Below are 14,444 nucleotides of genomic sequence, written 5' to 3' on the forward strand. Positions count from 1 at the left end.
ATATTACTTCAGGGTGGAGAAGCGACTGTTACAATGCCTACAGAGATAGGCACAGAGGGCAAAACGCAGTTTAGAGGAGCCTCGTCCAGTGGTGGGATCCAGACTAGTGTTGCCAGCCGAGGTGGCAGTCAGCAGCAGGGACGAGGTGGACGTGCTAGAACCACAGGCAGGGTGTATCACATGTCCCAGCAGTAGGCACAGGCGTCGCCAGATGTGGTGACAGGTATGTTATCAGTCTTTGGAACTCCTGCTAGAGTATTGATTGATTCTGGGGCTACGCACTCATTTGTTACGCCTAGTTTTGCCCGCAACGCTGATGTCAGACAGTCAGCCCTACGGGATGAATTAGCAATCTCTGTACCGACAGGAGAGATCTTTTATGTAGGTACGGTATATAGTAACAGTGCAGTATTAGTAGGGGATGTGTGTTTAGAAGCAGATTTGATTCCACTAGAAATGGTGGGCTTGGATGTTATATTGGGCATGGATTGGCTAGTTAAGCACCATGCCTCAGTAGATTGCTTCCGGAAAGAAGTTATACTTCGTAGCCCTGGACGCTCTGAAGTGACATTTTATGGTGAGCGTAGAGTGCTCCCATCTAGCCTCATTTCAGTGATGATGGCAACGAGATTTCTCAGAAAAGGGTGCTCAGGATATGTAGCTTATATAGTGGATAGTAGGACTCAGGAGTTAAAGTTTGAGGATATACCAGTAGTTCGGGATTTTCCAGATGTATTCCCGGATGATCTTCCTGGGTTACCTTCCCATCGGGAGATCGAGTTCACTATTGAACTCATGCCAGGAACAAGCCCTATATCACAGGCACCTTACAGGATGGCACCTGCAGAACTAAAGGAGTTGAAGGTGCAGCTGCAGGAGTTAGTAGACAAGGGCTTCATCCGACCTAGTTTTTCTCCTTGGGGTGCCCCAGTATTGTTTGTGAAGAAAAAGGATGGTACCATGAGGTTATGTGTCGATTACAGGCAACTGAATAAAGTCACAGTGAGGAATAAGTATCCGCTACCCCGTATTGATGATTTATTTGATCAGTTGAGGGGTGCTAAGGTATTTTCCAAGATTGATTTGAGATCGGGGTACCATCAGTTACGGATCAAAGAAGAAGATGTACCTAAGACAGCTTTCCGCACCAGGTATGGGCATTATGAGTTTTTAGTAATGCCATTCGGATTGACGAATGCCCCAGCTGCGTTTATGGATTTGATGAACAGAGTGTTCCGACGTTATTTGGATCGCTTTGTCATTGTATTCATAGATGATATTCTGGTGTACTCCAAGAGTCGGAAGGCGCATATGAAGCATTTAGAACTGGTACTGAAGACGCTGAGGAGGAAGAAATTGTTTGCTAAGTTCAGTAAGTGCCAGTTCTGGCTAGATAGAGTAAATTTCTTAGGGCATGTTATTTCTGCAGACGGTGTTTATGTTGATCCTCAGAAGGTTGAGGCAGTAGTGAATTGGCCGCAGCCAACCAGTGTTACAGAGGTACGGAGTTTTCTGGGGTTAGCTGGTTATTATCGTCGCTTTGTAGAAGGTTTTTCTATGATAGCGGCGCCTCTCACCCGTTTGACTAGGAAGGGAGTTAAGTTCGAATGGTCAAAGGAGTGTGAGAAAAGTTTTGATGAGCTTAAAACCAGGTTAACTACTGCTCCAGTATTGACGCTTCCAGATGACAGTGGTAACTTTGTGATTTACAGTGATGCCTCCAAACAGGGTCTTGGATGTGTACTGATGCAGCATGGTCGGGTGATCGCTTATGCTTCTAGACAGTTGAAGAAGCATGAGTTGAATTACCCTGTGCATGATTTGGAGCTAGCAGCAGTAGTATTTGCTTTGAAAATCTGGAGACACTACCTGTACGGAGTTACCTGTCAGATTTTCACAGATCATAAGAGTTTAAAGTATTTATTCACTCAGAAGGAGTTGAATTTAAGACAAAGGAGATGGTTAGAGCTGATCAAAGACTACGATTGTACCATAGAGCATCATCCGGGGAAAGCTAATGTAGTAGCTGATGCACTTAGCAGGAAATCATCTGGTTCAGTAGCTTATCTCCGAGGAAGGTATGACCCATTTATGGTTGAATTGAGAAAGCTTAGAGTTGAGCTGGATGTAGATGACCAGGGAGCATTGTTAGCTACTCTCCGGGTGCGACCATATTGGTGGAACGCATAATAGCAGCTCAAGCAGAGGATCCTTTAATTTGTACTCTTCGAGCAGAAGTGGAGAATGGCACTAGAACAGACTGTTCAGTGAGGAACGATGGAGCTTTAATGCTGGGTAACAGATTGTATGTTCCTCATGATGAAGCTCTGAAGAGGGAAATTCTTGAAGAAGCCCACAGCTCAGCTTTTGCTATGCATCCCGGGAGTACTAAGATGTACCACACGCTGAGAGAACACTACTGGTGGCCTTTCATGAAAAAGGAGATAGCAGAGTATGTCAGAAAGTGTCTAATCTGTCAGCAGGTGAAAGCGGAACGACAGAAACCGTCTGGCCTGTTACAGCCTCTTCCGATTCCGGAGTGGAAGTGGGAGCATATAACTATGGATTTCGTGTTCAAGCTTCCCCGAACACGAAATAAGTATGATGGAGTGTGGGTGATTGTGGATCGACTTACGAAATCTGCTCATTTCTTACCAGTAAGAGCAAATTATACTTTAAATAAGTTGGCCCAGCTCTTTATTGATGAGATAGTAAGACTTCATGGAGTACCAGTTTCGATCACTTCTGATCGAGATCCACGGTTTACCTCACGATTCTGGACAAAGTTGCATGAAGCTTTTGGAACCCGGTTACAGTTCAGTACTGCTTTTCATCCTCAGACGGATGGTCAGTCTGAGAGGACGATTCAGACTCTAGAAGATATGTTGAGAGCTTGTGCATTGCAGTTCAGAAATGACTGGGATGAGAAATTGCCACTCATGGAGTTTGCGTATAATAACAGCTACCAGGCAAGTATTAAAATGTCACCCTTTGATGCTTTATATGGAAAACAATGCAGAACTCCATTTTATTGGGATGAAGTCGGTGAAAACCGACTGGAAGTGGCAGATGATGTTGAGCGGACGAAAGAACAGGTGAAGATAATCCGAGAAAGGCTAAAAATAGCCCAGGATAGACAGAAGAGTTATGCAGATAACAGGAGGAAAGACCTCCAGTTTGAAGTAGGAGATTGGGTATTCCTGAAGCTTTCGCCTTGGAAAGGCGTAGTAAGATTTGGAAAGCGAAGAAAGCTAAGTCCTCGTTATATTGGCCCGTATGAGGTTGTAGAACGGGTAGGCCCAGTAGCCTACAGACTTGCTTTACCTTCAGATTTATCTCGGCTGCATGATGTGTTTCATGTCTCGATGCTCCGGAAGTACATTCCAGACCCATCTCATGTACTGGAGGAGCAACCGATAGAGTTGCAAGAAGATTTGACTTATGTAGAGCAGCCAGTGCAAATGTTAGATCGAAAGATGCAAGTTTTGCGCTCGAGAGAGATCCCTCTTGTGAAAGTTTTATGGAGGAGCCACACTATGGAAGAGGCTACCTGGGAACCTGAGGACCAGATGCGGGAACAGTACCCGTATCTCTTCGAGTAACAGGTACGTAAATTTCGAGGACGAAATTTTCTTAAGGGGGGTAGATATTGTAAGAACCCAAACCAAAATATCTAAAAATTGAGAGCCAAAAGACGATTTTGCCCTCGCATATTTTAAAAAGGGGAAAATTTGACTTTTTGATCGGAAAAGAATTTGGCAATTCCGCTTATGCCGTTGCGTAGAGCACGGCGAAACGAGTTTGTAGACATGGAGTAGACCCGAACCGGAGTTGTAATGAAGAAGTTACGGTCAAAATACTCACGAGGGCAAAATGGAAATTTTGGGAGATCATTTTTTTTAAATCTGTTTTCTTCTCTCACTCTCTCATTCTCTCTCTCTCTCTCTCCCTCTCTCTCTCCCTCCCGATAGTTCAGAAAAACCAGAAGGGCAGCCACCTTCCAAGCCACCCCGACCCTCCGGAACGGACCCAGCAGCACCGGCCAGCTCCCGCCAGCAACCTCAGCCCGTCCGCCGCCCCTGCTGGAGCCGCTGGAAACTGCTGGAAAATGCAGCAGTTTTGGCCGATTTTCCAACCTCAGTTTCTCCCTCATCCGGACACCAAATCAGTCGTGTGAGGTATCGATTTCTAGCTATTTTTCGTGCTCTAACTGATGGTTGGCTGGGTTTAGATCGATTTCACCTTTAGGTTGCTTAATTTTCGATTTGAAATTGGCCGAACTTCGGCCGCCGGAATCGGCCCTTTTCAGCCACTTTTCGGGGGTTGTCCAAGAACAAAAGTGACTCCAAATGGGGTGTTTTACCTAGGGTAGGAGTTTGGAGTCTCGGTTCCAAGATTGTTTTTCGGCACACCCGAATCGCTTTGGACACCCAATCGGTCCGCGCGTGTGGTGGCCCGTGGGCCAGGGTGGTGGCAAGGCTCTGGCCAGTTTTGAGACCCTTGTGCCATCACGAGCGCGTAGGATTTCGCGGAACTCAATTCGGAGTCCGTTTGAGCCCCGAACGGATTTTCCATAATATGCGATTCCCGGGTACAGTGTCGTCTAGCCGTTGGATCGCACCCCATTTCGGATATGTTGTTCTACATTGTTTCAGGATAGTGTAGGATTCGACGGATTGCAAATCGGAGTCCCGGATACTCTTGAATCGCGAACCCTGGGGTTAGGGTTAGGGTTTTAACCGACCGTCCATTTCGGACCAAACTCGCAGGGCATGGGTTTTACACAGTGAGGAACCTCTAGAGAATCCCAGATTGGCCATCGGAGATCGTGGACCCCACGGGGTTCCGGATCGGCCGGTCTAACAGTTTATCGCTTTGTAAGGTTTCCGGTCTTTTAAGGCCATTCTGGACATAGAGTTGACTTTACAATGAGAGCACGTATTTCTAGGAGCCGGGGGTCAGGGTATTTAATTTAATGTTTTTATTGAGCAGTTTAGTAATTGAATATTCATGGTTAAACAGGCATCAGAAGCCAAACTGAACCACAGGAGGGACCTTCAAGAGGTCCAGCTAGCTCGGACCAGCAGTGAGTGGACCTTTCTTTTTTTTATGATTTTCTGAATCAGTTTTATTCAGTGTGATTTATTCCTATGAATTTAAAGATTCCTTCTATACATTGCTTAGCTGATTTTGCTAAAGTTATTTGGACAACAGACTTTGAGATTTATGATTCAGAAATATCTAGCTCAGATTTTATCAGAATACAGAGGATGTCAGATTTTATCCAAGATAATTATTTTAGACCACCATGAATTATAGAAAGCAGAGTTTGAGTTTTCTATCAGATAGAAAGGGCAGCACAGTTATAGATTGAATAAAGATTCAGTTATTCATCAGATCTTTCAGAAATATTATGATATTTATATTTGATATTTTCTCAGCAGTTAATATTTCCTTAAACCACTGTGGGTACCCGGTTACAGAAACAGGTTGCCGTCAAATAAGACGATGTCTACGGACATCCAGATTGCCTTCGGTTTATGTTGCCTTCGGATATGATGATGTCTACAGACATCCAGTTTACTTTCAGTTACGTCAGTGCACTTGACATTTGCCTCACGAGTTTTGGGGACGCCCGGACCGTGAGTGCCAGGATTGCGGATCAGGCTGACTACGGTCTCCTGAATCCTGCCAGTTTGCGGCTCGGATACACTATGTGTCGCCGAGACCTGCTAGGGGAATTGACGGATTTACAGAGGATTTGACAGTTTTACAGGGGTACACCTAGGTAGTAGTTTTAAAGAAATTTCAGTGCTTTTATGCAAATATTGATTTCAGTGATTTTACTCAATATTTCCTTGGTATTGAGCATATCCTACATCTGGATATATATATAGATGTATATATTTATGTGAATGCTTGAATTTACCCTAATTCAGTGCAGTTTACATATTCAGTTTTATGATTATCATTGTTTTTACAGTGGGGGTTATTATGTTCATACACTGTTTGAGAACTCTATTTTGGTCCACTCACACTTTTAATGTTTTGCGCCCCCCAGGCCGTAGAAGAACGAAGGAAACCACTCGGGCCATCATCCTAGCTTCCGACCCACCACCAAAGTGTAGGAGTTCGTTGTAACTCTTTTGTAAATCCTGTAAATTTGTATAGAAATGCTCTGAGATCTTGTTGAACATAAGGAACTGGTAGGATTTTTGAGACTGTTTGACAGGTGGAAGACTTTGTGTTTGGTCAAAATACAGGGTAGACTCTGCCGGATTTTCGGCAGAAGTCGAAAGTAAATTTTAAGAAATTTGTTTAAGAAAAGGGTAAAAAGGTCATTCGTGCCCGGCATTCGCCAGGTGTCGGACACGCACAGGATTCGGCTCGGATTCCAAAGCGGAAATTGGGTCGAGTCCTGTCACCTAGGATGTACTAACCTGAGTCATGTAGGCTACAAAGAAGAACAAAGTGTATAAGATCAAAGCTTTTTGACGCGAGCCTCGACGTTGGTTAGACAAGAGGCCCGGTTACTTGGCAAGGATCAAACACTTATTTTACTTTTCTTTTAATTAAAGAGATGTTACAAAAAAGTGAGCTCAGTAGCAAAAAGTATAATGCAAATCTAGTATCAAGACAAGGGCAAGATGAGGATTCATTCAAAAATTAAACAAGATTAGAGTGTATGTGCTAAATGAGAGACATGAGATATAATATAAAGAGCATTTAATTGAATTTAAAAAAAAAACAAAGACAGTCGAGAACCATTCACATAAACCCAATCTTAATCTGCCAATGTGATCCAACGCCAAAAATCCAGTCTAAGATCAGCAAAAACTTCCAGAGGTCAGTAGGATTGATATAGCTTATCAATCCCTGCATGTGCTGAACAAAATACTTAGAATTTAAACAAATTTCAAAAACAGATAAGAGAATAGCTGGAGTCTTTTGGCATGCATGCAAACAATTATTCAAAAGAACAAATACCTAAAGATTTTCTAAGAGTGTCAAATCGAAGATTATCCAAGGGTTTTGCAACAAGACATTTAAGATCCAAATTTTCTAAAGCAACGGGTTCATGCACAACATTAGTGGAGGCAAACATACAATTATGATTTTCCTTTTTCCTCCACACTAACTTTGTCTTAGTTGACGGCAAATAATGAAAAGAAGATAGTTTGGATAAGCGGTTTACCTCTTTCATAAGATTTGAAATCTTATGTTGGATACTTACTTTTCCACCCATGCCATGAGAATTTGAATGAACAAATTCGTTTCGAAGCTTATTGCATCTTGGTCTTATGTGCCCACGAGTTCCGCAAAAGTGACAAATTGGAATAAATTTTTTGACTTCATGAGCGGCAGAAGGTTCAATAGGTGAAGTGGATTTGACAAACTTTGTTTTAGACACAGCGGAAGACTTATTACTTGGTTGAAATCCCAAGCCTCGTTTGTCACCATCTCTTCGTCCCATGCTAATCATCTTGTCAATTTTTTCTGCACCAATGGTTAAAGAAACAATCCTTTCCTTTGAATTTTTAAGTTCAAGTTCAAGGGCTTTGTTGTCAGAAGTTAGAGAAGCAATTAATTTATTCTGATCAGTCAATTTTTTCTGCAAAAACATCAATTTTTCGTTCATACCTGCACTTACCTTTTCGGAATCTGCATCAGGGGATTGAAGCTCGTTTGCAATCCTGCAATTTTTCAGCTTCAGCATAGCAACTTCTTTACAATCATCATCCTCATGTGATTCATCCAAGCTAACTGTGGTTATGAGTGCAACCGTCTTTTCATCATTCTCGCATTCCGATTCACTATCACTCCAAGTAGTATGCATTGCCTTATTCTTGCCATCCTTTTGTTTCTTTAAGGTGTTGGCACATTCCGAAGATATGTGTCCATAGCCTTCACATTCGAAACATTGGACCTTTTCTCTTGGATTCTTTCGTTCATTTGACCTGCGAAATTTAGACCCACCATCAGTATAGTTAACAAACCTATTTTTAGAATTTATACCTTTTGAATCTCGACTCCTTGGATCCTGATTCTTGAGAAAGTTCATGAATCGTCTTGTGAGAATTGTTAATTCGTCATCACTGCAATCTTCCTTTGAATGCCCATCATCTTCTTCATTCACAACCTTGAAAGCAACGTTTTTGCTCTTTTTAGGAGCTAGATGTTTCATCTCATAGGTTTGTATGGACCCTATGAGTTCTTGAACTTTCAAGGTGTTCAAGTCACGGATCTCTTCAATAGCCGTGATCTTTGGTTGAAATCGTTGAGGCAAGGATCTCAAAATCTTTTTCACAACCCTGTCTTCTGGAATTTTTTCACCTAAACTTGAACAAGCATTCACAATTACACATAGTTTAGCATAAAATTCAGAAAAAGTTTCATTCTCATCCATCATGAGTGTCTCAAACTGTAAAGTATGCATTTGAAGCTTGGCTCCCTTGACAGTATCTGTTCCTTCATGAGTAACCTGCAAAATATCCCAAGCTTCCTTAGAAGTATCACAACCAGATATATATTCAAATTGATCTGAAGAGACAGCAGTACATAAAGCATTTAACCCCTTTTGATTATTAGTGCTGTGTGTGACTTCTGCAGTGGTCCACTCCTCTCTAGCTTTGAGGATTGTGGTTTCTTCATCTCCTTTTCCGATTTTCTTTGTGGGTTTAGGAAATCCATGAACCACTGTACTCCATACACGTTCATCTAAGGACCAAAGAAACGACTTCATTTTGGCCTTCCAAGCGCCATAGTTGTTGCCATCAAAATATGGTGGATGTGCAATTGAGCCCGAGGCACGATCCATCATAAGGTATATTAGATCTTACTGAGTATGTCCAGCAACCTGCTCTGATGCCAATTGAAAATACCTGTAGGATATCTATATATGCCTAGAGAATGTTAAACAAGCTAATTCGAATTTTTTGCAATAAATAATGATCAACCTTTGAAGCAGGATTGATATTAGTTATCAATCCTGAGATGTGCAAAGCTTAAAATAAAAGAACACGTAGAGAATTATTTTACGTGGTAAAACCCCACCTCTGGGGAAAATCCACGGGACTCCTCAGTCCAACTCAAATCCACTATAGAATGATGATTACAAGAAGTACTCACATACTTATCCTAGACTCATTCTAGATAATGTTTACCGACTTCTTCGTAACTCAACTTCTGTCACGGGATGATCTTCGACACTCCTTATGTTGAACGCAATACTGGCCACGATTGCTTCAAGCTCGCCGGAGGGAAACCGCCACCACGGTCTTGGTGCACTCAACCGTATGATTCACCGACATGCATATGAATGCAATATGAATGATTAAAGTGTTTGATAAATCACCAAGTAAAACATGGAACACTTGATGATTTATCTCAAATATGTGCACAACAACTTTTACTTAAGAATTCTTTTCTACAACACAAAATAACAAAAGCTGCTTATATAATAAACAAGACACACGTTTTATTCAAAGCAAGTTATCTCTAGAAAGAGAGAAACCCAATAGACCAACAATTCTTATTCAAATGTGATTCTCAAACTTGGTCCCATATGGACTCAAGTCAATCACGTCAAAACACAAGCCACACTACTGTGCCATTATGAATAATAACTTTGATTCAATATCAACTTCCTGTAAGGACGCCAAACATGAGACTACAAATAGTATCAATCATGAATATCAATTTTGATCAAGTATGGACTCTAAATGACGATGCCAAACAACCAATCTTTGTGGGAGAAACAATATCTCCTAAAACAAACTAATTAGACCAATCAAGTAGGAAAGTAATCTCAAGAGATAAAATCTAATCCTATTAAAAATAAGATTAAGATAAAAATACTTTGAGTGAAAATAACTCCAATTAGGAATCCTATAATGAATGCATGATTATGTCATGATTTACCTGAAATCAGTTTCTCATATCGATCAAGTCAAGCCTCGGATGTATGGGGTTGAATGAGTTGTGCCAAAACGTCCAGTAACAATTCTTCACACACTAATTTTCAACTTATGCTAGAGTCTAGGAAATGACAACACTATTTTCATACTAACATCCTTCCTTTTTGTAACTGAAACTAAAGATGAGACCCGAACCTTCATTTGGAGAAGAGGCCCACATTATAGCACCTTGTTGCCACTGTGGGAAAGTGGCTCGGCTTCAAACCTCATGGACTGAATTGAACCCAATGAGGAGGTTCCCTGTCTGTTCAAAATCAGGGGTAAGTGATGGTGTGATAGTGCTATGCTTTTGCTTGTAATGTTTGAAATTTATGAAATTTGGCTTGTCTTTGCAGCGGAGAAATAACAGTTGTAGGTTTTTCTATTGGGTTGATGATGAGATGCCTCCACATAAGAAGGGTGTGATGGCTTGACTTAGAGGAGAATGAGACAACTGGAACAGGATGTTGAGTGTATGCGAGCAAGAGAAAGGAAGCTCCGGGTTGCTCTGTTTATTTTATGGGTTGTTGTGGTTTTTGTGAAGTCCTCAAGCTGAGGCATGTAAAGTAGACTAGGCAATGTTACGTAAAATAGACGCAATGTACAGTTGAAGTAATGAAGTTGGTTTTTTAACCCCAAGTAATGAAGTTAGTGAAGTTTGAGAAAAACATTTCTACTTAGAGCTCAAATAATTTATGCCCAACATCACGAAGTTAGAGTTCAAAATACAAATTTAGAGCTCAAATAATTCACACCTAAAAGCATTCAACATTGGTAGTTATAATCATAACAAGCATTCACATCATACAGTTAAGAGTTACAAAAAAAAAATTAAAAAACCATTGACATAAACATAGCTATAGTTCATAGCATTCATAATTAACATCATTCATCCAGTTCAAAATACATAATTCATATCAACATTGGCAATGGCAATTCCAGTTCAACAAAATATCAACATTAGGCTATCTCCAGCCATGGGCTATATCCCAAATATAGCCTTAAATTAATGCAAAACTCATCTCCTGCCATGGGCTAAATACAATTTTGGCCAAATTTAGAGGGCCACATTTGGCCCTTTAGCCCTCCAACCGGGCCAAATGTAGCCCAGCTTTGGCCTAGGCCAAAATTATAGTGGGCCCCATCCATGTCCTTCTCAACAGCCAATCATTAAAGCTCTCCCCACTCCCCTTTCTGAAAATAATAAAATATAAAGGACCCTAAAATATAGCCCTGCATGGCTGGAGATGGAAAAATTTAGCCTTGCACTATTCTATAAAAAAAATTAATATTTTGGGTGACAGGGCCCGACCCAATTTTCGCTTTGGAATTCGAGCCAAGCCCTGTGCGTGTCCGACACCTGGCAATTGTCGGGCACAATGACCTCTTTACCCTTCCTGGAGATAAATATGGTTAAAACTTTCTCTGGACTCCTGCTTTAATTTCGACAGAGACTCCCCTGTAATTTGACTAAACCCAAATTTTCCACCTGTCAAACAAACTGATAAATCCACACCAACTGCCAGAATAGGGTAACTAAATATTCACCAGTTCTGGTTATCTAATCCAACCAGATATCAGAGCAGTTACTAATTGTTTACAAGAATTTAAGTAGGTTACAAGAAATCCTACAGCTTGAAAATAGCGTGGGAGCTAGGAGATGGCCTGGTGGTGGATTCCTGCACACTCGACTGCCTGGGGGGCGCAAAACATTTCAAAGTGTGAGTGGACCAAAATAAAGTTCTAGAAAACAGTATATGAACATAATAACCCCCACTGTAAAATAATGATAATCATACGACTGAATATTTAAACTGCACTTGAATTATGATAAGTCCAAAGCATTTAGGTAAACATATATATACCGTTACTGCTCGATATTAAGAAACTCAAGTAAAATCACTGAAATCAATATTTGCATAATTGCACTGACATTCCTCTAAACTGAATATGTAAACTGCACTGAATTAGGGTAAATTCAAGCATTCACATAATATATACATCTATATATATCCAGATGTAGGATATGCTCAATACTAAGGAAATATTGAGTAAAATCACTGAAATCAATATTTGCATAAAAGCACTGAAATTTCTTTAAAACTACCATCTAGGTGTACCCCTGTAAAACTGTCAAATCCTCTGTAAATCCGTCAATTCCCCTGGCAGGTCTCGGCGACACATAGTGTATCCGAGCCGCTAACTGGCAGGATTCAGGAGACCGTAGTCAGCCTGATCCGCAATCCTGGCACTCACGGTCCGGGCGTCCCCAAAACTCGTGAGGCAAATGTCAAGTGCACTGACGTAACTGAAAGTAAACTGGATGTCTGTAGACATCATCATATCCGAAGGCAACCTAAACCGAAGGCAATCTGGATGTCCGTAGACATCGTCTTATTTGACGGCCACCTGTTTCTATAACCGGGTACCCACAGTGGTTTAAGAAAATATTAACTGCTGAGAAAATATCAAATATAAATATCATAATATTTCTGAAAGATCTGATGAATAACTGAATCTTTATTCAATTTATAACTGTGCTGCCCTTTTTATCTGATAGAAAACTCAAACTCTGCTTTCTATAATTCATGGTGGTCTAAAATAATTATCTTGGATAAAATCTGACATCCTCTGTATTCTGATAAAATCTGAGCTAGATATTTCTGAATCATAAATCTCAAAGTCTGTTGTCCAAATAACTTTAGCAAATTCAGCTAAGCAATGTATAGAAGGAATCTTTAAATTCATAGGAATAAATCACACTGAATAAAACTGATTCAGAAAATCATTTAAAAAAAAGAAAGGTCCACTCACTGCTGGTCCGAGCTAGCTGGACCTCTTGAAGGTCCCTCCTGTGGTTCAGTTTGGCCTCTGATGCCTGTTTAACCATGAATATTCAATTACTAAACTGCTCAATAAAAACATTAAATTAAATACCCTGACCCCCGGCTCCTAGAAATACGTGCTCTCATTGTAAAGTCAACTCTATGTCCAGAATGGCCTTAAAAGACCGGAAACCTTACAATGCGATAAATTGTTAGACCGGCCGATCCGGAACCCCGTGGGGTCCACGATCTCCGATGGCCGATCTGGGATTCTCTAGAGGTTCCTCACTGTGTAAAACCCATGTCCTGCGAGTTTGGTCCGAAATGGACGGTCGGATTGGCCAAAATCGCGCTATCGCTTAAAACCCTAACCCTAGCCCCAGGGTTCGCGATTCCGGAGTATCCGGGACTCCGATTTGCAATCCGTCGAATCCTACGCTATCCTGAAACAATGTAGAACAACATATCCGAAATGGGGTGCGATCCAACGGCTAGACGACGCTGCAACCGGGAAACGCATATTATGGAAAATCCGTTCGGGGCTCAAACGGACTCCGAATTGAGATCCGCGAAATCCTGCGCGCTCGTGATGGCACGAGGGTCTCAAAACTGGCCAGAGCCGTGCCTCCACCCTGGCCCACGCGCCGCCACACGCGCGGACCGATCGGGTGTCCAAAGCGATCGGGTGTGCCGGAAAAAGCTTGGAACCGAGACTCCAAACTCCTACCCTAGGTAAAACACCCCATTTGGAGTCACTTTTGTTCTTGGATAACCCCCAAAAACTGGCCGGAAATGGCCGATTCCGGCGGCCGAAGTTCGGGCGATTTCAAATCAAAAATTGAGCAACCTAAGGGTGAAATCGATCTAAACCCAGCCAACCATCAGTTAGAGCACGAAAAATAGCTAGAAATAGATACCTCACACGACTGATTTGGTGGCCGGATGAGGGAGAAACTGAAGCTGGAAAATCGGCCAAAACTGCTGCGTTTTTCAGCGGCTCCAGACAGCAGCAGGGGCGGCGGACGGCCTGAGGTTGATGGCGGGAGCTGGCCGGTGCTTCTGGGTTCGTTCCGGAGGGTCGGGGTGGCTTGAGGCGGCGTTGGGGGTGGCTTGGAATGGGGCTGCCCGAATGGGTTTCTGAAACTATCGGGAGGGAGAGAGAGAGAGAGAGAGAGAGAGAGAGAGAGAGAGAGAGAGAGAGAGAGAGCTGACAGATTTTCTTTTTATTAATTCAACTTCGAAATATTTACGGTTCTGCCACTGAGACTCTTTTGACCATAACTCCTTCGTTACAACTCCGATTCGGGTCTACTCCGTGTCTACGAACTCGTTTCGCCGTGCTCTACGCAACGGCGTAAACGGAATTCCCAAATTTCTTCTCGGTCAAAAAGTCAATTTTTCCCCCTCTTAAAAGAGGTGAGGACAAAGTCGTCTTTTTGCTAGAATAAATTAATACTAATTTTAGAATATTTTATTTTGGGTTATTACAATCTACCCCCCTTATAAAAATTTCGTCCTCGAAATTTACCTCCCTGTCATTCAAAGGGGAGAAGAACTGTTCCTGTATTTGCTACTGGGGTTACTATGCTAAACACTTCCTATACCAAAATCTAAACTGCTTGTTTCCCACACATTCTATATTCTCATTGGGTCTGATAATGCT

The 14,444-nt window shown here is 41.8% G+C and overlaps 1 protein-coding gene and 2 long non-coding RNA genes across 3 annotated transcripts; 1 reads left to right on the forward strand and 2 right to left on the reverse strand.

The window, feature by feature from the left end:
- On the forward strand, positions 4,865-6,322 carry LOC109946582. The gene is made up of 2 exons (XR_002269706.1): positions 4,865-5,086; positions 6,062-6,322. It is a non-coding gene; the product is annotated as an uncharacterized LOC109946582 (long non-coding RNA).
- On the reverse strand, positions 6,769-8,818 carry LOC109946695. Its single transcript, XM_020555288.1, has 2 exons — positions 7,235-8,818; positions 6,769-6,876 (listed from the first exon to the last, which is right to left on the reverse strand). Exons 1-2 carry the CDS (start codon positions 8,816-8,818, stop codon positions 6,769-6,771), a joined length of 1,692 nt encoding a protein of 563 aa, XP_020410877.1.
- LOC109948838 lies at positions 10,852-12,964 on the reverse strand. Its single transcript, XR_002271284.1, has 2 exons — positions 12,771-12,964; positions 10,852-11,651 (listed from the first exon to the last, which is right to left on the reverse strand). It is a non-coding gene; the product is annotated as an uncharacterized LOC109948838 (long non-coding RNA).

Source organism: Prunus persica, chromosome G1 (assembly GCF_000346465.2).
Source record: "Prunus persica cultivar Lovell chromosome G1, Prunus_persica_NCBIv2, whole genome shotgun sequence".
Lineage (NCBI taxonomy): Eukaryota > Viridiplantae > Streptophyta > Magnoliopsida > Rosales > Rosaceae > Prunus > Prunus persica.

Coding starts and splice junctions, on each gene's coding strand:
- LOC109946695 (XM_020555288.1), bottom strand. CDS start 8,818: ATGGATCGTGCCTCGGGCTCAATTGCACATCCACCATATTTTGATGGC. Junction 6,877..7,234: donor CTCATGGCATGGGTGGAAAA/GTAAGTATCCAA, acceptor CAGCACATGCAG/GGATTGATAAGCTATATCAA.